This window comes from Chiloscyllium punctatum, chromosome 11 (genome assembly GCF_047496795.1).
Source record: "Chiloscyllium punctatum isolate Juve2018m chromosome 11, sChiPun1.3, whole genome shotgun sequence".
Lineage (NCBI taxonomy): Eukaryota > Metazoa > Chordata > Chondrichthyes > Orectolobiformes > Hemiscylliidae > Chiloscyllium > Chiloscyllium punctatum.
Window position 1 is genome coordinate 21,470,315 of NC_092749.1, and position 25,664 is coordinate 21,495,978.

The following is a 25,664-nucleotide window of genomic DNA, read 5'->3' on the forward strand; positions in this document are numbered from 1 at the left end:
AATCTCCCCCCGAATCTCTCCTCCCCCAAATCTCCCCCCGAATCTCTTCTCCCCCAAATACCCCCTCAAATCTCTCCCCCCCCAAATCCCCCCCGAATCACTCCTCCCCCAAATCCCCCCCCCGAATCTCTCCTCTCCCAAATCCTCCCCCGAATCTCTCCTCCCCCAATCCCCCCAAATCTCTCCTCCCCCAATTCCCCCCCCCGAATCTCTCCTCCCCCAAATCCCCCCCCGAAATCTCTCCTCCCCCAATCCCCCCGAATCTCTCCTCCCCCAATCCCCCCTACGAATCTCTCCTCCCCCAAATCCCCCCCAAATCTCTCCACCCCCAAATCCCCTCCCAAATCTCTCCTCCCCCGAATCTCTCCTCACCCGAATCTCTCCTCCCCCAAATCCCCCCTGAATCTCTCCTCCCCAATCCCCCTGAATCTCTCCTCCCCCAATCCCCCCCCGCGAATCTCTCCTCCCCAAATCCCCCCACGAATCTCTCCTCCCCCGATCCCCCCGAATCTCTCCTCCCCCGAATCTCTTCTCATCCAAATCCTCCCCCGAATCTCTCCTCCCCCAAATCCCCCACCGAATCTCTACCCCCCAATCCCCCACCGCGAATCTCTCCTCCCCCAAATCTCTCCTCCCGCAAATCTCTCCTCCCTCAATCCCCCCCGAATCTCTCCTCCCCAATATCTCTCCTCCCCAATCCCCTTCTCCCCCATTCTACCCCCCCGATTCTCTCCTCCCCCAAATCTCGCCTCCCCCAAACCCCCCTGAATCTCTCCGCCAATCCCCCCCGAATCTCTCCTCTCCCAATCCCCCCCGAATCTCTCCTCCCCCAATCCCCCCCCGAATCTCTCCTCCCCCAATCCACCCCCCCCGAATCTCTCCTCCCCAATCCCCCCCCAAATCTCTCCTCCCCCAATCCCCCCCCGAATCTCTCTTCCCCCAATCCCCCCCCCCGAATCTGTCCTCCCTGTATCTCTCCTCCCCGAATCCCCCCCCGAATCTCTCCTCCCCCAATCGCCCCCCGAATCTCTCCTCCCCCAACACCCCCCGAATCTCTCTTCCCCCAACCACCCCCCCCGAATCTCTCCTCCCCCAATCCCGGCCTGAATCTCTCCTCCCTGCCCCGAATCTCTCCTCCCCCAATCCTCCCCCCTGAATCTCTCCTCCCCCAAATCTCTCCTCCCCTTAATCCCCCCCGAATCTCTCCTCCCCCAAATCCTCCCCCGAATCTCTCCTCCCCCAAATCCCCCACCGAATCTCTCCTCCGCCAAATCTCACCTCCCTGAAACCCCCCCGCTAATCTCTCCTCTCCCAAATCTCTCCTCCCCCAAATCTCTCCTCCCCCAAATCTCACCTCCCCCAATCCCCCCCGAATCACTCCTCCCCCAATCCCCCGCCCGAATCTCTCCTCACCCAAATCCCCCGCCCGAATCTCTCCTCCCCCAAATCCCCCCACGAATCTCTCCTCCCCCAATCCCCCCAAATCTCTCCTACCCCAAATCCCCCACCGCATCTCTCTTCCCCCAAAGCTCTCCTCCGCCAAATCTCACCTCCCCCAATCCCCCCCTCGCGAATCTCTCCTCCCCCAAATCTCACCTCCCCCAATCCCCCCCTCGCGAATCTCTCCTCCCCCAAATCTCTCCCCCCCCAAATCTCTCCTCCCCCAAATCTCACCTCCCCCAATCCTCCCCAAATCACTTCTCCCCCAATCCCCCGCCCGAATCTCTCCTCACCCAAATCCCCCCCGAATCTCTCCTCCCCCAATTCCCCCCCGAATCTCTCTTCCTCCAAATCCTCCCACCGAATCTCTCCTCCCCCAAAACCCCCCCCGAATCTCTCCTCCCCCAAATCCTCCCCCGAATCTCTCCTCTCCGAAACCCCCCTGAAATCTCTCCTCCCCCAATCCCCCCAAATCTCCTCCCCCAATCCCCCCCACAAATCTCTCCTCCCCCAAATCTCTCCTCCCCCAAATCCCCCCCCAAATCTCTCCTCCCCCAAATTCTCCCCCGAATCTCTCCTCCCCCAAATCTCTCCTCCGCCAAATCTCACCTCCCCCAATTCCCCCCCGCGAATCTCTCCTCCCCCAAATCTCTCCCCCCAAATCTCTCCTCCCCCAAATCTCACCTCCCCCAATCACCCCCGAATCACTTCTCCCCCAATCCCCCGCCCGAATCTCTCCTCACCCAAATCCCCCCCGAATCTCTCCTCCCCCAAATCTCTCCTCCCTCAATTCCCCCCCCTCGAATCTCTCCTCTCCCACTCCTGCCCCCGAATCACTCCTCCCCCAATCCCCCGCCCAAATCTCTCCTCCACCAATCCCCGGAATCTCTCCTCCCCCAATCCCCCACGAATCTCTCCTCCCCCAATCCCCCCTCGAATCTCTCCTCTCCCACTCCTGCCCCCCGAATCACTCCTCCTCCAATCCCCCGCCCAAATCTCTCCTCCACCAATCCCCCTGAATCTCTCCGCCCCCAATCCCCCACGAATCTCTCCTCCCCCAATCCCCCCCCGAATGTCTCCTCCCGCAATCCCCCCCCGAATCTCTCCTCCACCCAATCCCTCCCGAATCTCTCCTCTCCCGAATCTCTCCACCCCCGTATCTCTCCTCCCCCCCCAATCTCTCCTCCCCCAATCCCCCCCCGAATCTATCCTCCCCCAAATCTCTCCTCCCCTTAATCCCCCCGAATCTCTCCTCCCCCAAATCCTCCCCCGAATCTCTCCTCCCCAAATCCCCCACCGAATCTCTCCTCCGCCAAATCTCACCTCCCTGAAACCCCCCCGCTAATCTCTCCTCTCCCAAATCTCTCCTCCCCCTAATCTCTCCTCCCCCAAATCTCACCTCCCCCAATCCCCCCCCGAATCACTCCTCCCCCAATCCCCCGCCCGAATCTCTCCTCACCCAAATCCCCGCCCGAATCTCTCCTCCCCCAAATCCCCCACGAATCTCTCCTCCCCCAATCCCCCCAAATCTCTCCTCCCCCAAATCCCCCACCGCATCTCTCTTCCCCCAAAGCTCTCCTCCGCCAAATCTCACCTCCCCAATCCCCCCTCGCGAATCTCTCCTCCCCCAAATCTCACCTCCCCAATCCCCCCCTCGCGAATCTCTCCTCCCCCAAATCTCTCCCCCCCCAAATCTCTCCTCCCCAAAATCTCACCTCCCCAATCCTCCCCGAATCACTTCTCCCCCAATCCCCCGCCCGAATCTCTCCTCACCCAAATCCCCCCGAATCTCTCCTCCCCCAATTCCCCCCCGAATCTCTCTTCCTCCAAATCCTCCACCGAATCTCTCCTCCCCCAAAACCCCCCCCGAATCTCTCCTCCCCCAAATCCTCCCCCGAATCTCTCCTCTCCGAAACCCCCTGAAATCTCTCCTCCCCCAATCTCCCCCAATCCCCCCAAATCTCCTCCCCCAATCCCCCCCACAAATCTCTCCTCCCCCAAATCTCTCCTCCCCCAAATCCCCCCCCAAATCTCTCCTCCCCCAAATTCTCCCCCGAATCTCTCCTCCCCCAAATCTCTCCTCCGCCAAATCTCACCTCCCCCAATTCCCCCCCGCGAATCTCTCCTCCCCCAAATCTCTCCCCCCCAAATCTCTCCTCCCCCAAATCTCACCTCCCCCAATCACCCCCGAATCACTTCTCCCCCAATCCCCCGCCCGAATCTCTCCTCACCCAAATCCCCCCCGAATCTCTCCTCCCCCAAATCTCTCCTCCCTCAATTCCCCCCCCTCGAATCTCTCCTCTCCCACTCCTGCCCACCGAATCTCTACCCCCCAATCCCCCACCGCGAATCTCTCTTCCCCCAAATCCCCCCACCGAATCTCTCTTCCCCCAAATTCCCCCCCGAATCTCTCTTCCCCCAAATCCTCCCCCGAATCTCTCCTCCCCCAAATCTCTCCTCCCCCAAATCCCCCCCGAATCTCTTCTCCCCCAAATTCCCCCCGAATCTCTCCTCCCCAATCCCCCCAAATCTCTCCTCCCCCAAATCTCTCCACCCCAATCCCCCCCCACGAATCTCTCCTCCCCCAAATCTCTCCTCCCCCAAATCCTCCCTCGAATCTCTCCTCCCCCAAATCCCCCCACGAATCTCTCCTCCCCCAAATCTCTCCTCCCCCAAATCCTCCCTCGAATCTCTCCTCCCCCAAATCCCCCACCGAATCTCTCCTCCCTCAAATCTCTCCTCCCCCAAATCCTCCCTCGAATCTCTCCACCCCCAAATCCCCTCCCGAATCTCTCCTCCCCCGAATCTCTCCTCCCCCAAACCCCCCCGAATCTCTCCTCCCCCAATCCACCTGAATCTCTCCTCCCCCAATCCCACCCCGCGAATCTCTCCTCCCCAAATCCCCCCGCGAATATCTCCTCCCCCAATCCCCCGAATCTCTCCACCCCCAAATCTCTACTCCCCCAAATCTCTCCTCCCCCAAATCTCTCCTCCCCAATCCCCCCCCACGAATCTCTCCTCCCCCAAATCTCTCCTCCCTCAATCCCCCACCGAATCTCCCCCAAATCCTCCCCGAATCTCTCCTCCCCCAAATCACCCCCGAATCTCGCCTCCCCCGAATCTCTCCTCCCCCAAATCCCCCCCCCTCGAATCTCACTTCCCCCAAATCCTCCCCCGGATCTCTCCTCCCACAATTCCCCCCCCGAATCTCTACTCCCCCAAATCCTCTCCCGAATCTCTCCTCCCCGAAACCCCCCCAAAATCTCTCCTCCCCCAATCCCCCCAAATCTCCTTCCCCAATCCCCCCCACGAATCTCTCCTCCCCCAAATCTCTCCTCCCCCAAATCCCCCCGAATCTCTCCTCCCCCAAATCCCCACCCCCGAATCTCTCCTCCCCCAAATCCTCCCCAAAATCTCTTCCCCCAAATCTCCCCCCGAAATCTATCCCCCCCCAATCCCCCCGAATCTCTCCTCCCCCAATCCCCCCTCGCGAATCTCTCCTCCGCCAAATCTCTCCTCCCCCAAATCCCCCACGAATCTCGCCTTCCCCAATCCCCCTGAATCTCTCCCCCCGCAATTCGCCCACCCCGCAAATCTCACCTCCCCCAAATCCTACCCCGAATCTCTCCTCCCCCAAATCCCCCACCGAATCTCTGCTCCCCCAGTCCCCCCTCGCGAATCTCTCCTCCGCCAAATCTCTCCTCCCCCAATTCTCCCCCCGAAATCTCTCCTCCCCCAAATCTCTCCTCCCCCAATATCTCTCCTCCCCCAATCCCCCCCAAAACTATCCTCCCCCGAACTTCTCCTCCCCCAAATCCCCCCAAAATCTCTCCTCCCCCAAATCCCCCCGCGAATCTCTCCTCCCTCAAATCTCTCCTCCCTCAACCCCCCCCGAATCTCTCCTCTCCCAAATCCTCCCCCGAATATCTCCTCCCCCAATCCCCCCGAATCTCTCCTCCCCCAAATCTCCCCCCGAATCTCTCCTCCCCCAAATCTCCCCCCGAATCTCTTCTCCCCCAAATACCCCCTCAAATCTCTCCCCCCCCAAATCCCCCCCGAATCACTCCTCCCCCAAATCCCCCCCCCGAATCTCTCCTCTCCCAAATCCTCCCCCGAATCTCTCCTCCCCCAATCCCCCCAAATCTCTCCTCCCCCAATTCCCCCCCCCGAATCTCTCCTCCCCCAAATCCCCCCCCGAAATCTCTCCTCCCCCAATCCCCCCGAATCTCTCCTCCCCCAATCCCCCCTACGAATCTCTCCTCCCCCAAATCCCCCCCAAATCTCTCCACCCCCAAATCCCCTCCCAAATCTCTCCTCCCCCGAATCTCTCCTCACCCGAATCTCTCCTCCCCCAAATCCCCCCTGAATCTCTCCTCCCCAATCCCCCTGAATCTCTCCTCCCCCAATCCCCCCCCGCGAATCTCTCCTCCCCAAATCCCCCCACGAATCTCTCCTCCCCCGATCCCCCCGAATCTCTCCTCCCCCGAATCTCTTCTCATCCAAATCCTCCCCCGAATCTCTCCTCCCCCAAATCCCCCACCGAATCTCTACACCCCAATCCCCCACCGCGAATCTCTCCTCCCCCAAATCTCTCCTCCCGCAAATCTCTCCTCCCTCAATCCCCCCCGAATCTCTCCTCCCCAATATCTCTCCTCCCCAATCCCCTTCTCCCCCATTCTACCCCCCCGATTCTCTCCTCCCCCAAATCTCGCCTCCCCCAAACCCCCCTGAATCTCTCCGCCAATCCCCCCCGAATCTCTCCTCTCCCAATCCCCCCCGAATCTCTCCTCCCCCAATCCCCCCCCGAATCTCTCCTCCCCCAATCCACCCCCCCCGAATCTCTCCTCCCCAATCCCCCCCCAAATCTCTCCTCCCCCAATCCCCCCCCGAATCTCTCTTCCCCCAATCCCCCCCCCCGAATCTGTCCTCCCTGTATCTCTCCTCCCCGAATCCCCCCCCGAATCTCTCCTCCCCCAATCGCCCCCCGAATCTCTCCTCCCCCAACACCCCCCGAATCTCTCTTCCCCCAACCACCCCCCCCGAATCTCTCCTCCCCCAATCCCGGCCTGAATCTCTCCTCCCTGCCCCGAATCTCTCCTCCCCCAATCCTCCCACCTGAATCTCTCCTCCCCCAAATCTCTCCTCCCCTTAATCCCCCCCGAATCTCTCCTCCCCCAAATCCTCCCCCGAATCTCTCCTCCCCCAAATCCCCCACCGAATCTCTCCTCCGCCAAATCTCACCTCCCTGAAACCCCCCCGCTAATCTCTCCTCTCCCAAATCTCTCCTCCCCCAAATCTCTCCTCCCCCAAATCTCACCTCCCCCAATCCCCCCCGAATCACTCCTCCCCCAATCCCCCGCCCGAATCTCTCCTCACCCAAATCCCCCGCCCGAATCTCTCCTCCCCCAAATCCCCCCACGAATCTCTCCTCCCCCAATCCCCCCAAATCTCTCCTACCCCAAATCCCCCACCGCATCTCTCTTCCCCCAAAGCTCTCCTCCGCCAAATCTCACCTCCCCCAATCCCCCCCTCGCGAATCTCTCCTCCCCCAAATCTCACCTCCCCCAATCCCCCCCTCGCGAATCTCTCCTCCCCCAAATCTCTCCCCCCCCAAATCTCTCCTCCCCCAAATCTCACCTCCCCCAATCCTCCCCAAATCACTTCTCCCCCAATCCCCCGCCCGAATCTCTCCTCACCCAAATCCCCCCCGAATCTCTCCTCCCCCAATTCCCCCCCGAATCTCTCTTCCTCCAAATCCTCCCACCGAATCTCTCCTCCCCCAAAACCCCCCCCGAATCTCTCCTCCCCCAAATCCTCCCCCGAATCTCTCCTCTCCGAAACCCCCCTGAAATCTCTCCTCCCCCAATCCCCCCAAATCTCCTCCCCCAATCCCCCCCACAAATCTCTCCTCCCCCAAATCTCTCCTCCCCCAAATCCCCCCCCAAATCTCTCCTCCCCCAAATTCTCCCCCGAATCTCTCCTCCCCCAAATCTCTCCTCCGCCAAATCTCACCTCCCCCAATTCCCCCCCGCGAATCTCTCCTCCCCCAAATCTCTCCCCCCCCAAATCTCTCCTCCCCCAAATCTCACCTCCCCCAATCACCCCCGAATCACTTCTCCCCCAATCCCCCGCCCGAATCTCTCCTCACCCAAATCCCCCCCGAATCTCTCCTCCCCCAAATCTCTCCTCCCTCAATTCCCCCCCCTCGAATTCTCCTCTCCCACTCCTGCCCCCCGAATCACTCCTCCCCCAATCCCCCGCCCAAATCTCTCCTCCACCAATCCCCCGGAATCTCTCCTCCCCCAATCCCCCACGAATCTCTCCTCCCCCAATCCCCCCCTGCGAATGTCTCCTCCCCAAATACCCCCCCGAATCTCTCCTCCCCCAATCCTCCCCCGAATCGCTCTTCCCCCAACCACCCGCCCGAATCTCTCCTCCCCCAACCACCCGCCCGAATCTCTCCTCCCCCAATCCCCCCCCGAATCTGTCCTCCCTGAATCTCTCCTCCCCGAATCCCCCCCCGAATCTCTCCTCCCCCAATCGCCCCCCGAATTTCTCCTCCCCCAACACCCCCCGAATCTCTCTTCCCCAACCACCCACCCAAATCTCTCCTCCCCCAATCCTCCCCCCTGAATTTCTCCTCCCCCAAATCCCCCCCGAATATCTCCTCCCCCAAATCCTCCCCCGAATCTCTCCTCCCCCAAATCCCCCACCGAATCTCTCCTCCCCCAACCCCTCCCCGCGATTCTCTCCTCCCCCAACACCCCCCGGGAATCTCTCCTCCCCCAAATTCTCCCCCCCCAAATCCCCCACCGAATCTCTCCTCCCCCAAATCTCTCCTCCCCAAATCTCTCCTCCCTCAATCCCCCCCGAATCACTCCTCTCCCAAATCCTCCCCGAATCTCTCCTCCCCCAATCCCCCCGAATCTCTCCTCCCCCAAATCTCCCCCCAAATCTCTCCTCCCCCAAATCTCCCCCCGAATCTCTCCTCCCCCAATTCCCCCGCCAAATCTCTCCTCCCCCAAATCCCCCCCAAATCTCTCCTCCCTCAAATCCCCCCCGAACCTCTCCTCCCCTAAATCCCCCCCCGAAATCTCTCCTCCCCCAATCCCCCCGAATCTCTCCTCCCCCAATCTCCCCTACGAATCTCTCCTGCCCCAAACCCCCCCCAAATCTCTCCACCCCCAAATCCCCTCCCGAATCTCTCGTCCCCCGAATCTCTCCTCCCCCAAATCCCCCCTGAATCTCTCCTCCCCCAATCCCCCTGAATCTCTCCTCCCCCAATCCCCCCGAATCTCTCCTCATCCAAATCCTCCCCCGAATCTCTCCTCCCCCAAATCCCCCACCGAAACTCTCCTCCCCCAAATCTCTCCTCCCCAAATCACTCCTCTCCCAAATCCTCCCCGAATCTCTCCTCCCCCAATCCCCCCGAATCTCTCCTCCCCCAAATCTCCCCCCAAATCTCTCCTCCCCCAAATCTCCCCCCGAATCTCTCCTCCCCCAATTCCCCCGCCAAATCTCTCCTCCCCCAAATCCCCCCCAAATCTCTCCTCCCTCAAATCCCCCCCGAACCTCTCCTCCCCTAAATCCCCCCCCGAAATCTCTCCTCCCCCAATCCCCCCGAATCTCTCCTCCCCCAATCTCCCCTACGAATCTCTCCTGCCCCAAACCCCCCCCAAATCTCTCCACCCCCAAATCCCCTCCCGAATCTCTCGTCCCCCGAATCTCTCCTCCCCCAAATCCCCCCTGAATCTCTCCTCCCTCAAATCCCCCTGAATCTCTCCTCCCCCAATCCCCCCGAATCTCTCCTCATCCAAATCCTCCCCCGAATCTCTCCTCCCCCAAATCTCTCCTCCCCAAATCTCTCCTCCCTCAATCCCCCCCGAATCACTCCTCTCCCAAATCCTCCCCGAATCTCTCCTCCCCCAATCCCCCCGAATCTCTCCTCCCCCAAATCTCCCCCCAAATCTCTCCTCCCCCAAATCTCCCCCCGAATCTCTCCTCCCCCAATTCCCCCGCCAAATCTCTCCTCCCCCAAATCCCCCCCAAATCTCTCCTCCCTCAAATCCCCCCCGAACCTCTCCTCCCCTAAATCCCCCCCCGAAATCTCTCCTCCCCCAATCCCCCCGAATCTCTCCTCCCCCAATCTCCCCTACGAATCTCTCCTGCCCCAAACCCCCACCAAATCTCTCCACCCCCAAATCCCCTCCCGAATCTCTCGTCCCCCGAATCTCTCCTCCCCCAAATCCCCCCTGAATCTCTCCTCCCCCAATCCCCCTGAATCTCTCCTCCCCCAATCCCCCCGAATCTCTCCTCATCCAAATCCTCCCCCGAATCTCTCCTCCCCCAAATCCCCCACCGAAACTCTCCTCCCCCAAATCTCTCCTCCCCAAATCACTCCTCTCCCAAATCCTCCCCGAATCTCTCCTCCCCCAATCCCCCCGAATCTCTCCTCCCCCAAATCTCCCCCCAAATCTCTCCTCCCCCAAATCTCCCCCCGAATCTCTCCTCCCCCAATTCCCCCGCCAAATCTCTCCTCCCCCAAATCCCCCCCAAATCTCTCCTCCCTCAAATCCCCCCCGAACCTCTCCTCCCCTAACTCCCCCCCCGAAATCTCTCCTCCCCCAATCCCCCCGAATCTCTCCTCCCCCAATCTCCCCTACGAATCTCTCCTGCCCCAAACCCCCCCCAAATCTCTCCACCCCCAAATCCCCTCCCGAATCTCTCGTCCCCCGAATCTCTCCTCCCCCAAATCCCCCCTGAATCTCTCCTCCCTCAAATCCCCCCCGAACCTCTCCTCCCCTAAATCCCCCCCCGAAATCTCTCCTCCCCCAATCCCCCCGAATCTCTCCTCCCCCAATCCCCCTGAATCTCTCCTCCCCCAATCCCCCCGAATCTCTCCTCATCCAAATCCTCCCCCGATCCTCTCCTCCCCCAATTCCCCCCCCAAAATCTCTCCTCCCCCAAATCCTCCCCCGAACCTCTCCACCCCCAAATCCCCCCCAATATCTCTCCTTCCCCAATCCCCCCCAAAACTATCCTCCCCCAAACCTCTCCTCCCCCAAATCCCCCCGAAAATTTCTCCTCCCTCAAATCCCCCCGCGAATCTCTCCTCCCCCAAATCTCTCCACCCTCAATCCCCCCCCGAATCTCTACTCTCCCAAATTCTCCCCCGAATCTCTCCTCCCCCAATCCCCCCGAATCTCTCCTCCCCCAAATCTCCCCCCGAATCTCTCCTCCCCCAAATCTCCCCCCGAATCTCTCCTCCCCCAAATCCCCCCCCAAATCTCTCCTCCCCCAAATCCCCCCTGAATCTCTCCTCCCCCAAATCCCCCCCGAATCTCTCCTCTCCCAAATCCTTCCCCGAATCTCTCCTCCCCCAATCCCCCCAAATCTCTCCTCCCCCAATTCCCCCGCGAATCTCTCCTCGCCCAACCCCCCCCGAATCTCTCCTCCCCCAAATTCTCCCCCGAACCTCTCCTCCCCCAAATCCCCCCCGAAATCTCTCCTCCCCCAATCCCCCCGAATCACTCCACCCTCAATTCCCCCTGCGAATCTCTCCTCCCCCAATCCCCCCCACGAATCTCTCCTCCCCCAAATCTCTCCTCCCTCAATCCCCCACCGAATCTCTCCTCCCCCAAATCCCCCCCACCGAATCTCTCTTCCCCCAAATCCCCCCCCCGAATCTCTCTTCCCCCAAATCCCCCCACCGAATCTCTCTTCCCCCAAATCCCCCCCCCGAATCTCTCTTCCCCCAAATCCTCCCCCGAATCTCTCCTCCCCCAAATCTCTCCTCCCCCAAATCCCCCCCGAATCTCTTCTCCCCCAAATTCCCCCCGAATCTCTCCTCCCCAATCCCCCCAAATCTCACCTCCCCCAAATCCTACCCCGAATCTCTCCTCCCCCAAATCCCCCACCGAATCTCTGCTCCCCCAGTCCCCCCTCGCGAATCTCTCCTCCGCCAAATCTCTCCTCCCCCAATTCTCCCCCCGAAATCTCTCCTCCCCCAAATCTCTCCTCCCCCAATATCTCTCCTCCCCCAATCCCCCCCGAAACTATCCTCCCCCGAACTTCTCCTCCCCCAAATCCCCCCAAAATCTCTCCTCCCCCAAATCCCCCCGCGAATCTCTCCTCCCCCAAATCCCCCACTGAATCTCTCCTCCCCCAAATCCCCCCGCGAATCTCTCCTCCCCCAAATCTCTCCTCCCTCAACCCCCCCCGAATCTCTCCTCTCCCAAATCCTCCCCTGAATATCTCCTCCCCCAATCCCCCCGAATCTCTCCTCCCCCAAATCTCCCCCCGAATCTCTCCTCCCCCAAATCTCCCCCCGAATCTCTTCTCCCCCAAATACCCCCTCAAATCTCTCCTCCCCCAAATCCCCCCCAAATCCCCCCCGAATCACTCCTCCCCCAAATCCCCCCCCCCGAATCTCTCCTCTCCCAAATCCCCCACCGAATCTCTACCCCCCATCCCCCACCGCGAATCTCTCCTCCCCCAAATCTCTCCTCCCGCAAATCTCTCCTCCCTCAATCCCCCCCGAATCTCTCCTCCCCAATATCTCTCCTCCCCAATCCCCTTCTCCCCCATTCTACCCCCCCGATTCTCTCCTCCCCCAAATCTCTCCTCCCCCAATCCCCCCAAATCTCTCCTCCCCCAGTTCCCCCGCGAATCTCTCCTCGCCCAACCCCCCCCGAATCTCTCCTCCCCCAAATTCTCCCCCGAACCTCTCCTCCCCCAAATCCCCCCCGAAATCTCTCCTCCCCCAATCCCCCCGAATCTCTCCACCCTCAATTCCCCCTGCGAATCTCTCCTCCCTCAACCCCCCCCGAGTCTCTCCTCCCCCAAATCCTCCCCCGAACCTCTCCTCCCCTAAATCCCCCCCCGAAATCTCTCCTCCCCCAATCCCCCCGAATCACTCCTCCCCCAATCCCCCCCGCGAATCTCTCCTCCCCAAATCCCCCCGGGAATCTCTCCTCCCCCAATCCCCCCAAATCTCTCCTCCACAAAATCTCTCCTCCCCCAAATCTCTCCTCCCCAATCCCCCCCACGAATCTCTCCTCCCCCAAATCTCTCCTCCCTCAATCCCCCACCGAATCTCTCCTCCCCCAAATCCCCCCCACCGAATCTCTCTTCCCCCAAATCCCCCCCCCGAATCTCTCTTCCCCCAAATCCCCCCACCGAATCTCTCTTCCCCCAAATCCCCCCCCGAATCTCTCTTCCCCCAAATCCTCCCCCGAATCTCTCCTCCCCCAAATCTCTCCTCCCCCAAATCCCCCCCGAATCTCTTCTCCCCCAAATTCCCCCCGAATCTCTCCTCCCCAATCCCCCCAAATCTCTCCTCCCCCAAATCTCTCCACCCCAATCCCCCCCCACGAATCTCTCCTCCCCCAAATCTCTCCTCCCCCAAATCCTCCCTCGAATCTCTCCTCCCCCAAATCCCCCCACGAATCTCTCCTCCCCCAAATCCTCCCTCGAATCTCTCCTCCCCCAAATCCCCCACCGAATCTCTCCTCCCCCAAATCTCTCCTCCCCCAAATCCTCCCTCGAATCTCTCCACCCCCAAATCCCCTCCCGAATCTCTCCTCCCCCGAATCTCTCCTCCCCCAAACCCCCCCGAATCTCTCCTCCCCCAATCCGCCTGAATCTCTCCTCCCCCAATCCCACCCCGCGAATCTCTCCTCCCCAAATCCCCCCGCGAATATCTGCTCCCCCAATCCCCCCGAATCTCTCCTCCCCCAAATCTCTACTCCCCCAAATCTCTCCTCCCCCAAATCTCTCCTCCCCAATCCCCCCCCCACGAATCTCTCCTCCCCTAAATCTCTCCTCCCTCAATCCCCCACCGAATCTCTCCTCCCCCAAATCGCCCCCGAATCTCTCCTCCCCCAAATCCCCCCCGAATCTCTCCTCCCCCGAATCTCTCCTCCCCCAAATCCCCCCCCTCGAATCTCACTTCCCCCAAATCCTCCCCCGGATCTCTCCTCCCACAAATCCCCCCCCGAATCTCTACTCCCCCAAATCCTCCCCCGAATCTCTCCTCCCTGAAACCCCCCCGAAATCTCTCCTCGCCCAATCCCCCCAAATCTCCTTCCCCAATCCCTCCCACGAATCTCTCCTCCCCCAAATCTCTCCTCCCCCAAATCCCCCCGAATCTCTCCTCCCCCAAATCCCCACCCCCGAATCTCTCCTCACCCAAATCCTCCCCCAAATCTCTTCCCCCAAATCTCCCCCCGAAATCTATCCTCCCCCAATCCCCCCGAATCTCTCCTCCCCCAATCCCCCCCCGCGAATCTCTCCTCCGCCAAATCTCTCCTCCCCCAAATCCCCCACGAATCTCGCCTTCCCCAATCCCCCTGAATCTCTCCCCCCCCAATTCGCCCACCCCGCGAATCTCACCTCCCCCAAATCCTACCCCGAATCTCTCCTCCCCCAAATCCCCCACCGAATCTCTGCTCCCCCAGTCCCCCCTCGCGAATCTCTCCTCCGCCAAATCTCTCCTCCCCCAATTCTCCCCCCGAAATCTCTCCTCCCCCAAATCTCTCCTCCCCCAATATCTCTCCTCCCCCAATCCCCCCCGAAACTATCCTCCCCCGAACTTCTCCTCCCCCAAATCCCCCCAAAATCTCTCCTCCCCCAAATCCCCCCGCGAATCTCTCCTCCCCCAAATCCCCCACTGAATCTCTCCTCCCCCAAATCCCCCCGCGAATCTCTCCTCCCCCAAATCTCTCCTCCCTCAACCCCCCCCGAATCTCTCCTCTCCCAAATCCTCCCCCGAATATCTCCTCCCCCAATCCCCCCGAATCTCTCCTCCCCCAAATCTACCCCCGAATCTCTCCTCCCCCAAATCTCCCCCCGAATCTCTTCTCCCCCAAATACCCCCTCAAATCTCTCCTCCCCCAAATCCCCCCCAAATCCCCCCCGAATCACTCCTCCCCCAAATCCCCCCCCCGAATCTCTCCTCTCCCAAATCCTCCCCCGAATCTCTCCTCCCCCAATCCCCCCAAATCTCTCCTCCCCCAATTCCCCCCCCCCGAATCTCTCCTCCCCCAAATCCCCCCCAAATCTCTCCACCCCCAAATCCCCTCCCAAATCTCTCCTCCCCCGAATCTCTCCTCACCCGAATCTCTCCTCCCCCAAATCCCCCCTGAATCTCTCCTCCCCAATCCCCCTGAATCTCTCCTCCCCCAATCCCCCCCCGCGAATCTCTCCTCCCCAAATCCCCCCACGAATCTCTCCTCCCCCGATCCCCCCGAATCTCTCCTCCCCCGAATCTCTCCTCATCCAAATCCTCCCCCGAATCTCTCCTCCCCCAAATCCCCCACCGAATCTCTACCCCCCAATCCCCCACCGCGAATCTCTCCTCCCCCAAATCTCTCCTCCCGCAAATCTCTCCTCCCTCAATCCCCCCCGAATCTCTCCTCCCCAATATCTCTCCTCCCCAATCCCCTTCTCCCCCATTCTAACCCCCCGATTCTGTCCTCCCCCAAATCTCGCCTCCCCCAAACCCCCCTGAATCTCTCCGCCAATCCCCCCCGAATCTCTCCTCCCCCAATCCCCCCCGAATCTCTCCTCCCCCAATCCCCCCCCGAATCTCTCCTCCCCCAATCCACCCCCCCGAATCTCTCCTCCCCAATCCCCCCCCAAATCTCTCCTCCCCCAATCCTCCCCCCTGAATCTCTCCTCCCCCAAATCTCTCCTCCCCTTAATCCCCCCCGAATCTCTCCTCCCCCAAATCCTCCCCCGAATCTCTCCTCCCCCAAATCCCCCACCGAATCTCTCCTCCGCCAAATCTCACCTCCCTGAAACCCCCCCGCTAATCTCTCCTCTCCCAAATCTCTCCTCCCCCAAATCTCTCCTCCCCCAAATCTCACCTCCCCCAATCCCCCCCGAATCACTCCTCCCCCAATCCCCCGCCCGAATCTCTCCTCACCCAAATCCCCCGCCCGAATCTCTCCTCCCCCAAATCCCCCCACGAATCTCTCCTCCCCCAATCCCCCCAAATCTCTCCTCCCCCAAATCCCCCACCGCATCTCTCTTCCCCCAAAGCTCTCCTCCGCCAAATCTCACCTCCCCCAATCCCCCCCTCGCGAATCTCTCCTCCCCCAAATCTCACCTCCCCCAATCCCCCCCCGCGAATCTCTCCTCCCCCAAATCTCTCCCCCCCAAATCTCTCCTCCCCCAAATCTCACCTCCCCAATCCTCCCTGAATCACTTCTCCCCCAATCCCCCGCCCGAATCTCTCCTCACCCAAATCCCCCCCGAATCTCTCCTCCCCCAATTCCCCCCCCGAATCTCTCTTCCTCCAAATCCTCCACCGAATCTCTCCTCCCCCAAACCCCCCCCCCGAATCTCTCCTCCCCCAAATCCTCCCCCGAATCTCTCTTCCCCCAACCACCCCCCCCGAATCTCTCCTCCCCCAATCCCGGCCCGAATCTCTCCTCCCTGCCCCGAATCTCTCCTCCCCCAATCCTCCCCCCTGAATCTCTCCTCCCCCAAATCTCTCCTCCCCTTAATCCCCCCCGAATCTCTCCTCCCCCAAATCCTCCCCCGAATCTCTCCTCCCCCAAATCCCCCACCGAATCTCTCCTCCCCCAAATCTCACCTCCCTGAAACCCCCCCCGCTAATCTCTCCTCTCCCAAATCTCTCCTCCCCCAAATCTCTCCTCCCCCAAATCTCACCTCCCCCAATCCCCCCCGAATCACTCCTCCCCCAATCCCCCGCCCGAATATCTCCTCACCCAAATCCCCCGCCCGAATCTCTCCTCCCCCAAATCCCCCCACGAATCTCTCCTCCCCAATCCCCCCAAATCTCTCCTCCCCAATCCCCCCAAAGCTCTCCTCCGCCAAATCTCACCTCCCCCAATCCCCCCCGCGAATCTCTCCTCCCCAAATCTCTCCCCCCCCAAATCTCTCCTCCCCCAAATCTCACCTCCCCCAATCCTCCCCGAATCACTTCTCCCCCAATCCCCCGCCCGAATCTCTCCTCACCCAAATCCCCCCCGAATCTCTCCTCCCCCAATTCCCCCCCCGAATCTCTCTTCCTCCAAATCCTCCACCGAATCTCTCCTCCCCCAAATCCCCCCCCCGAATCTCTCCTCCCCCAAATCCTCCCCCGAATCTCTCCTCTCCGAAACCCCCCCCGAAATCTCTCCTCACTCAATCCCCCCAAATCTCCTCCCCCAATCCCCCCCACAAATCTCTTCTCCCCCAAATCTCTCCTCCCCCAAATCCCCCCCCAAATCTCTCCTCCCCCAAATTCTCCCCCGAATCTCTCCTCCCCCAAATCTCTCCTCCGCCAAATCTCACCTCCCCCAATTCCCCCCCGCGAATCTCTCCTCCCCCAAATCTCTCCCCCCCAAATCTCTCCTCCCCCAAATCTCACCTCCCCCAATCACCCCCGAATCACTTCTCCCCCAATCCCCCGCCCGAATCTCTCCTCACCCAAATCCCCCCCGAATCTCTCCTCCCCCAAATCCACCCCGAAATCTCTCCTCCCCCAATCCCCCGAATCTCTCCTCCCCAATCCCCCCCGCGAATCTCTCCTCCGCCAAATCTCTCCTCCCCCAAATCCCCCCGTCTCTCTCCTCCCCCAATCCCCCTGAATCTCTCCTCCCCCAATTCTCCCACCCCGCGAATCTCACCTCCCCCAAATCCTACCCCGAATCTCTCCTCCCCCAAATCCCCCACCGAATCTCTCCTCCCCCTGTCCCCCCTCGCGAATCTCTCCTCCGCCAAATCTCTCCTCCCCCAATTCTCCCCCCGAAATCTCTCCTCCCCCAAATCTCTCCTCCCCCAATCCCCCCCGAATCTCTCCTGCCCGAATCTCTCCTCACCCAAATCCCCCCCGAATCTCTCCTCCCCCAAATCCACCCCGAAATCTCTCCTCCCCCAATCCCCCGAATCTCTCCTCCCCAATCCCCCCCGCGAATCTCTCCTCCGCCAAATCTCTCCTCCCCCAAATCCCCCCGTCTCTCTCCTCCCCCAATCCCCCTGAATCTCTCCTCCCCCAATTCTCCCACCCCGCGAATCTCACCTCCCCCAAATCCTACCCCGAATCTCTCCTCCCCCAAATCCCCCACCGAATCTCTCCTCCCCCTGTCCCCCCTCGCGAATCTCTCCTCCGCCAAATCTCTCCTCCCCCAATTCTCCCCCCGAAATCTCTCCTCCCCCAAATCTCTCCTCCCCCAATCCCCCCCGAATCTCTCCTGCCCGAAATCTCTCCTCCCCCAATCCTCCCCCCCAAATCTCTCCTCCCCCAAATCTCTCCTCCCCCAAATCTCTCCTCTCCCAAATCTCTCCTCCCCTAATCCTCCCCACCAAATCTCTCCTCCCCTAATCCTCCCCCCCAAATCTCTCCTCTCCCAAATCTCTCCTCCCCCAATCCCCCCCCGAATCTCTCCTGCCCGAAATCTCTCCTCCCCCAATCCCCCCCCGAATCTCTCCTCCCCCAATCCCCCCCGAATCTCCCCTCCCCCAATCACCCCCTTCCCCAATCCCCCCTGAATCTCTCCTCCCCCAATCCCCCCCGAATCTCTCCTTCTCCAAATCTCTCCTCCCCCAATCCCCCCAAATCTCTCCTCCCCCAATTCCCTCCCGAATCTCTCCTCCCCCAATCCCGCCCCGAATCTCTCTTTTTCCAATTCCCCAATCCCCCCCACCGAATCTCTCCTCCCCAATCCCCCCGAATCCCCGCTTCCCCAATCCCCCCCGAATCTCTCCTTCCCCAATCCCGCAATCCCCTTTCCCCAATCCCCCCTCCCCAATCTCTCCTCCCCCAAAGCTCCAGTTCCTCCTCCCCATCCCACCCAATCTCTCTACTCCCCATCCCTCCTACCTCACCTCCCCCAAACCCCCTGCCTCACCTCCCCAAACCCAGCAATCTCTCCTACCCCCAATCCCTCCCCCAATCTCTCTTCGCCAATCCCCAACAAACTATCCCACTCAATCTCTCCCCCCAGTCCCTCCCCAATCTCTCTTCTCCAATCCCCAACAAACTATCCCCCCAAAATACTCTCCCCAATCCCCAACAAACTATCCATCCCAATCTCTCCCCCCAAAACACTGTCCCCAATCTCTCCTCCTGTAATCCCCCTAACCCAATCCCCCTCCCCCTCCCCCAAACACTCCAGTCCTTCTTCCCCTAATCCCTATCAAATTCTCCCCACCAATCCCCCCTCCCCCAATCCCCACTAATCTCCCCTCCCCAATCCCCCAATTCCTATCAAACTATCCCACAAGTTCCCCTTCGCAGGCGCCCCACATTGCCCAATTCCCTATCCCCCAATTGCTCTCCCCCTTCCCCCCATTCCAATCCCTCTTTTACCAACCCAATCCCTCCTCCCCCAACCCTCTAATCTCTCCTCCCCAACCCTCGAATCTCTCTTCCCCAAACCCCAATCTCTCCCCCATCCTCCACCCCAATCTCTCCTCCCCAATCCCCCTCCCCCAAATCTACCTTTCCCCCCCAAACACCCCACTGTCAAACCTGCCATACCATATCCCCAAATTCTCCCTCCCCAACCCCCTCCCAATCCCACTGCCCCCAATATCCCCTCCCCCAATCCCCCTCTCTCTCCTCCCCCAAATCTTTCCTCCCCATTCCCCCAAATCACTCGTCCACCAATCCCACCTCCCACAATCTCTCCACCCAATCCCTATCAAACGATTTCCCCCACAATCTCCCCCGAATCCCACCTAATCTCCCCACCTGCAATCCCTCAATTTCCTTTCCCCCAATCCCCCCTCCCAAAACACCCCAAATCCCCCCTTCCACCAAAGATCCCCAAATCCCTGCTCTGCCATTCCCCTCCTCCCCAACCCCCCAATCTCTCTTCCCCCACACTCTCCCCCTCCAACCCCCCAATTGTTCCTAATCGCCCCACCCCAATCCCCTCTCCCGCAATCCCCCCATCTCTCCTTCCCCAATCCCCACTCCCTCAATGCCTAATTTCTCATCCCTGAATTCCCCTCCAATCCCTCCTCCCCCAATCTGCCCTCTCCCAAACCCCTTTCACCCAATCCCTTCAATCCCAAATCCCCCAAACCATCCCAATCTCACCTCGCCAATCCCCCAATCTCTTTCCCCCAATGCCCCAACCCCAAAATATGTCCTCCTCCAATCCCCCTCTCCAAAACCCCCCACTCCATATACCTCCAATTCCCCCTCCCCAATCCCACTGCCCACCATATTTGGGTAGCACGGTGGCACAGTGGTTAGCACTGCTGCCTCACAGCGCCAGAGACCCGGGTTCAATTCCCGCCTCAGGCGACTCTCTGTGTGGAGTTTGCACGTTCTCCCCATGTCTGTGTGGTCTTCCTCTGGGTGCTCCGGTTTCCTCCCACAATCCAAAAATGTGCACGTTAGGTGAATTGGCCATGCTAAATTGCCCATAGTGTTGGGTGAAGGGTTAAATGTAGGGGAATGGGTCTGGGTGGGTTGCACTTCGGCGGGTCGGTGTGGACTTGTTGGGCTGAAGGGCCTGTTTCCACACTGTAAGTAATCTAATTTTATCTAATTCCCCCAATCTCTCCTCCCCCAATCCCCCACATTCTCCTCCCCCAACCTTCCCCAATCCACCCCAAATCTCTCCCTGCCAATCTCTCCTCCCCCAATTCTCCCTCCCTAATCTCCCCTCCCCAATCCCAGCTCCCCCAATCCTCCTACCCCCTAATCACCCCTCCCCAAATCTCTCCTCCCCAAACTCCTCCAAATCTCTCCTCCCTAAACCCCCCCAAACACCCCCCAAATCTCTCCCCCCCAAATCTCTCCTCCCCAAACCCCCCATCAAATGTCTTCTCCCTAACCCCCCATCAAATTTCTTCTCCCTAACCCCCCATCAAATCTCTCCTCCCCAAACCCCCCCAAATCTCTCCTCCCCAAACCCCCCCAAATCTCTCCTCCCCAAACTCTCCCAAATCTCTCCTCCCCAAACCCCCCTAAATCTCTCCTCCCCAAACCCTCCATCAAATATTCCCTCCCGAAACCCCCCCAAATCTCTCCTCCCCGAACCCCCCCATATCTTTCCTGCCACAAGTCCACCCAAATCTCTCCTCCCACAATACCCCCAAATCACTGCTCCCCCAATCCTTTTCCCAAATCTCTCCTCCCCAATCTCCCCCAAATTGCTCCTCCCCAATCCCTCTCCCAATACCCTACTCAAATCTCTCCTCCACATTCCCCCCAAACTCCTCTCCCCAATTCCCCCAAAACTATCCCACAATCTCTCTGCCAAATCCCCAATAACTCACAATTCCACCTCCTGAATCCTCCCCCAACAAACCCCTCAATCTCTCCTCCCACAATCTCTCCTCCCCGATAACCCCCAATCCTGCCTCCCACTACTCCCCCAATCTCCCCTCCCCCAATCCCACTTCCCCATCCCTCTTCCCCCTATCTCCCCAATTCCTCCTTCCCCAATCTCTCTGTCCTCAATCCCCCCTCCCCAAAAGCCCCAATCCCTCCAATCTCTCTGCCCTCAAACCCCCTCCCCAAAACCGCCAATCTTCCCCAAACCTTCCCCAATTCCCCCAACACCCCTTCCTCTATCCCTCCTCCTCTAATCCGCACCAATCTCCCCTGTCCCAATCCCCCGTCCCCAATCTCTCCTCCCCCAAACACCCTCCCCTAATAGCCCTCCCCAATCTCTCCTCCCTAAAACCCCAATTCGTCCTCCCCAATCCCACCCAATTTCTCTGCCCCCATTCCCACTCACCTCACCTCCCCCAAACCACCCCGCCTCACCTCGCCAAACCCACCAATCTCATCTCCCCAATCTGTCATCCCCAAATCCCCCCAATTTCTCCTCCCCCAATCCCTCCTCAATCTTTCTTCTCCAATCACCATCAAACTATCCCCCCTCAATCTCTCCACCTGCAGTCATCCCTAACCAAATCCCCGTCTCCCAAACACTTCTATTTCTCCTCCCCGAATCCCTATAAAACTATCCGTCCCACTCTCTCCCCCCAAACTCTCCTCACCAATTCCCCCTCACCCAACCCCCCAAACCCCCCAAATTCCCCTCCCGCAATCCCCCCAAACTCTCCTCCCCCAATCCCCCCAATTCCTATCAAACTATCCCCCCATCTCTCCACCCAATCTCTCCTCCCCCAATTCCTATCAAACTATTCCCCCCACACACTCCACCTAATCCCACCCAATCTCCCCTCCCACAATCCCCCAATTTCCTTTCCCCCAATCACCTCTACCCAAACACCCCACTCCCCCATTCCCCTCCTCCCCCAACCCTCCCAATCTCTCTCCCCCTACAATCCCCCAATCATTCGTAATCACCCTCCCCAACCTCCCCTCCTGCAATCCCCCAATCTCTCTTCCTCAATCCCCACTCCCCCAATGCCCCATCCCACCACCCTGAATTCCCCCATCCCTCCCCCAAACCCTCTCACCCAATCCCTTCAATCCCCTGCCCACAATCCCTACTCCCCAAACCCCCCAATTCCCCTCCCTCAATGCCCCTGTCCCCATACCCTAATCTCTCCTCCTCCAATCCCCCATCTCTCCGACCACAATCACCCCATCCTCTCTCACCAATCCCCCACCCCAAACCCCCCACTCCATAAACTGCCCAACCACACGGCCCCCAATGCCTCCAATCTCTCCTCCCGCAATTCCCCACTGTCTCCTCCCCCAATGTTCCCCAATCCGCCTAAGTCTCTCCTCCATCAATCTCACCTCAAATTCCCCCAACCTCCCCTCCCCAATCCCAGCTCCCACAATCCTCTCGCCCCCAAACTCCAATCCCAATTACTCCTCCCCCAATTCTCTCCCCCAAATCTCTCCCCTCCAATCTCCTGGTCAAATCTCTCCTTCCCAATCCCTCCAAATCTCTCCTCCCCCAATCCCCTCCCTAATCCCCCTCCCCCAATTCTCTCCCCTAATTCTGCCCCTCAAATCTCTCCTCCACCAATCCCTCCCAAATCTTCCCTCCCCAATCCCAGCTCCCCCAATCCTCTCCCCAAACTCCAATCTTCCCTCCCCAATCCCAGCTCCCCCATTCCTCTCCCCAAACTCCAATCTTCCCTCCCCAATCCCAGCTCCCCCAATCCTCTCCCCAAACTCCAATCTTCCCTCCCCAATCCCAGCTCCCCCAATCCTCTCCCCAAACTCCAATCTTCCCTCCCCAATCCCAGCTCCCCCAATCCTCTCCCCAAACTCCAATCTTCCCTCCCCAATCCCAGCTCCCCCAATCCTCTCCCCAAACTCCAATCCCCCTCCCCAAATCTGCCCCTCAAATCCCCCCTCCCCCGGAACCTCTCTTCTGCCCCTCAAACCCCCCCTCCCCGGAACCTCTCTTCTGCCCCTCGAACCCCCCATCCCCCGGAACCTCTCTTCTGCCCCTCAAACCCCCCCTCCCCCGGAACCTCTCTTCTGCCCCTCGAACCCCCCATCCCCCGGAACCTCTCTTCTGCCCCTCAAATCCCCCCTCCCCCGGAACCTCTCTTCTGCCCCTCAAACCTCCCCTCCCCCGGAACCTCTCTTCTGCCCCTCGAACCCCCCCTCCCCCAGAACCTCTCTTCTGCCCCTCGAACCCCCCCTCCCCCGGAACCTCTCTTCTGCCCCTCAAGTCCCCCCCTCCCCTGGAACCTCTCTTCTGCCCCTCGAACCCCCCCTCCCCCGGAACCTCTCTTCTGCCCCTCAAGTTCCCCCCTCCCCCGGAACCTCTCTTCTGCCCCTCAAGTCCCCCCCTCCCCCGGAACCTCTCTTCTGCCCCTCGAACCCCCCTTCCCCCGGAACCTCTCTTCTGCCCCTCAAGTCCCCCCCTCCCCTGGAACCTCTCTTCTGCCCCTCGAACCCCCCCTCCCCCGGAACCTCTCTTCTGCCCCTCAAGTTCCCCCCTCCCCCGGAACCTCTCTTCTGCCCCTCAAGTCCCCCCCCTCCCCCGGAACCTCTCTTCTCCCCCAAATCTCTCCTGCCCCCAAATCTCTCCTGCCCCCAGAATCTCTTTCCTCCCCAATCCCTCCCCCAAAACTCTCCTCCCCAATCCCTGCCCAAAATCTCTCCTATCCCAATCTCTCCCCTCACATATCTCTCCTCTCCAATCTCACCAACCCCCAAAACCCCACCAACTCTCTTCTCCAATCCCTCCCCAAATCTCTTTACCCCCAAATCTCTCCTCCCCAACCCCCCCAAAATCGCCCCTCCCAATCGATCCTCCCCATCCCTTCCCCCAAATCGCTCCGCCCCCAAATCTCTCCACCGTAACCACCCAAATCTCTCCTCCCTCAATATCCCCCCAAATCGCTCCTTCCCCAATTCATCCCCTAAATCTCTCCTCCATCCCCCTCCCCAAATCTCAATCTCTCCACCCCCAGCCCCTTCCCCCAAAATACCTCCCCAATCAATTCCCCCCCCGCAATTTATATCTCAGCCCCCTTGGGCCACTAGCCTCATTCCTCATTCCTGATTCTCCTACTCCTTGGATGCTGCCTGATTGGCTGTGCTTTCGCAGACTACACTCTTCGACTCTTAATACAACTCAGTATTGACTTAGTGAATATTAGAGTTTTCAGAATGTAATTTTCCTGATTGGGAGTTCAAAACAAGCAGTCATAATCTTACAGATTTAAGAGTCGTGACATCTTTTTCATTGGTCTCACTTCATTACAGTTTCTCTGCAGTTTCTGCCCTGAGGTTTAATGATGTAGAGGAGCTGTGGTTGGTAGTGGGGTTGACAAAGTTAAAAATCACACAACACTGAGTTATACAACTGGGGCTTCCAATTAAACCTGTTGGACTATAACCTGGTGTTGTGTAAGTTTTAGCTTTTTTTTGTGATTGAAGTGGCTAATTCTCAAGCCACAGGTCTTTGAGTGTATGGGATAAGACCCCTAAGGATAATCAGGTGGTGGGGTTCAGAGAACAGCATTTACTTTATTTTCTTCTCCTCAAGTGGAGGAGCTGAGGTTGGGCAGTCAATTGAAGATATTCAAAATAGATTGATCGTACTCTGTAACAAAAACCCAAGGAATTTGGGACCTCTACAAAAAAAATGCAATTAGCCTGCTTTCTCAGATGGATACAAAAATATCCCAATACACTACTTCAAGAAAAGCAGGAGAGTTGCTGCTGGTGTCCTCAGCCAATACTACACTCGACAAAAAAAACGCACCTCCTTAATTCTTGTCATAATTACGCTGCAAGAGCTGAACCTGAACCGTCTGGCCGAGAGACATGACCACTCTGCCACAAGATTTAGGTCGTCTTTCTTTTGTGTAACTGAGGAGCCTCAAAAGGCTTGATGACCTGCTCACGATGCTCAAGATGTCAAATCAAGACTTAATAAAGTAAATTTACCTGTGAAAGTAGTGCCCACAGAACAAGCACAGCAGCAGTTTACTCCCCAAATGATCTAGTTCACCCGACTGATAAATTAACAGTACTGGTACAGCAAACGAAGGCAATTCCTGAACAAACCAACCCACATTAGCTGGGATTAGGATTTTGGTCGTAGACGATTTCAAGCTGTATCTTCCGTAAGAAGCAGCCCTCTTTTGATGTTGCTTCCAAATGAGGATTCCGAGAAAGATTAACGTGCTAGACAGGAAAACCATGACGGTTCCATTGCAGTGTGGCCCCATATCGTTCGAACAGTAATATCCCTGAAATGTCAATTCCACTTTCCAAGCATCAATTCGTTATTAACCTTTGGGCAGGTCCAAGAAACAAATGGCAATCACTTTCCGAAAGACAGCCCCCTTTTCTCCTGGCTATTTCGATACCAGAATAATTTGTTAAACAAATACATTTTTGCATTAAGACCAAAGCTCCGCCCATTCAATTTCCTTTGTAAATTACGAACGGAGCAAAAGACGTTTTATCACATTTTAATTGCGCTTTTTCGGCCATTAGGGGAAAGTTTGCTGAAATCGACATCGTGGGGATATTGAATATAACCAAATCTCACGTTTTTAGTGGTCTACACTTTCAGATTTGGAGATGCTGGTGTTGGACTGGGGTGTACAAAGTTAAAAATCACACAACACCAGGTTATAGTCCAACAGGTTTAATTGGAAGCACACTAGCTTTCGGAGCGATGCACCTTCATCAGGTGATAGTGGAGGGCACCATTCTAAGGCACAGAATTTATAGCAAAAAAATGTTTTTGAGGATTGTGCCCTCCACTATCACCTGATGAAGGAGCGGCGCTCCGAAAGCTAGTGTGCTTCCAATTGAACCTGTTGGACTATAACCTGGTGTTGTGTGATTTTTA

General features: G+C 58.5%; 1 protein-coding gene across 3 annotated transcripts in view; it reads right to left on the reverse strand.

Moving 5' to 3' along the window:
• The window catches only part of LOC140482809 (3-oxo-5-alpha-steroid 4-dehydrogenase 2-like), a 267,535-nt gene extending 242,427 nt beyond the window's left edge, over positions 1–25,108 (reverse strand). For all 3 annotated transcript variants that reach the window (XM_072580457.1, XM_072580455.1, XM_072580456.1), the window contains exon 1: positions 24,749–25,108. In XM_072580457.1, the coding sequence (XP_072436558.1) occupies positions 24,749–25,032 (284 nt within the window). In that variant the 5' untranslated portion in view covers positions 25,033–25,108. The remainder of the gene's footprint in view (positions 1–24,748) is intronic.
• Positions 25,109–25,664: the final 556 nt, after the last annotated feature.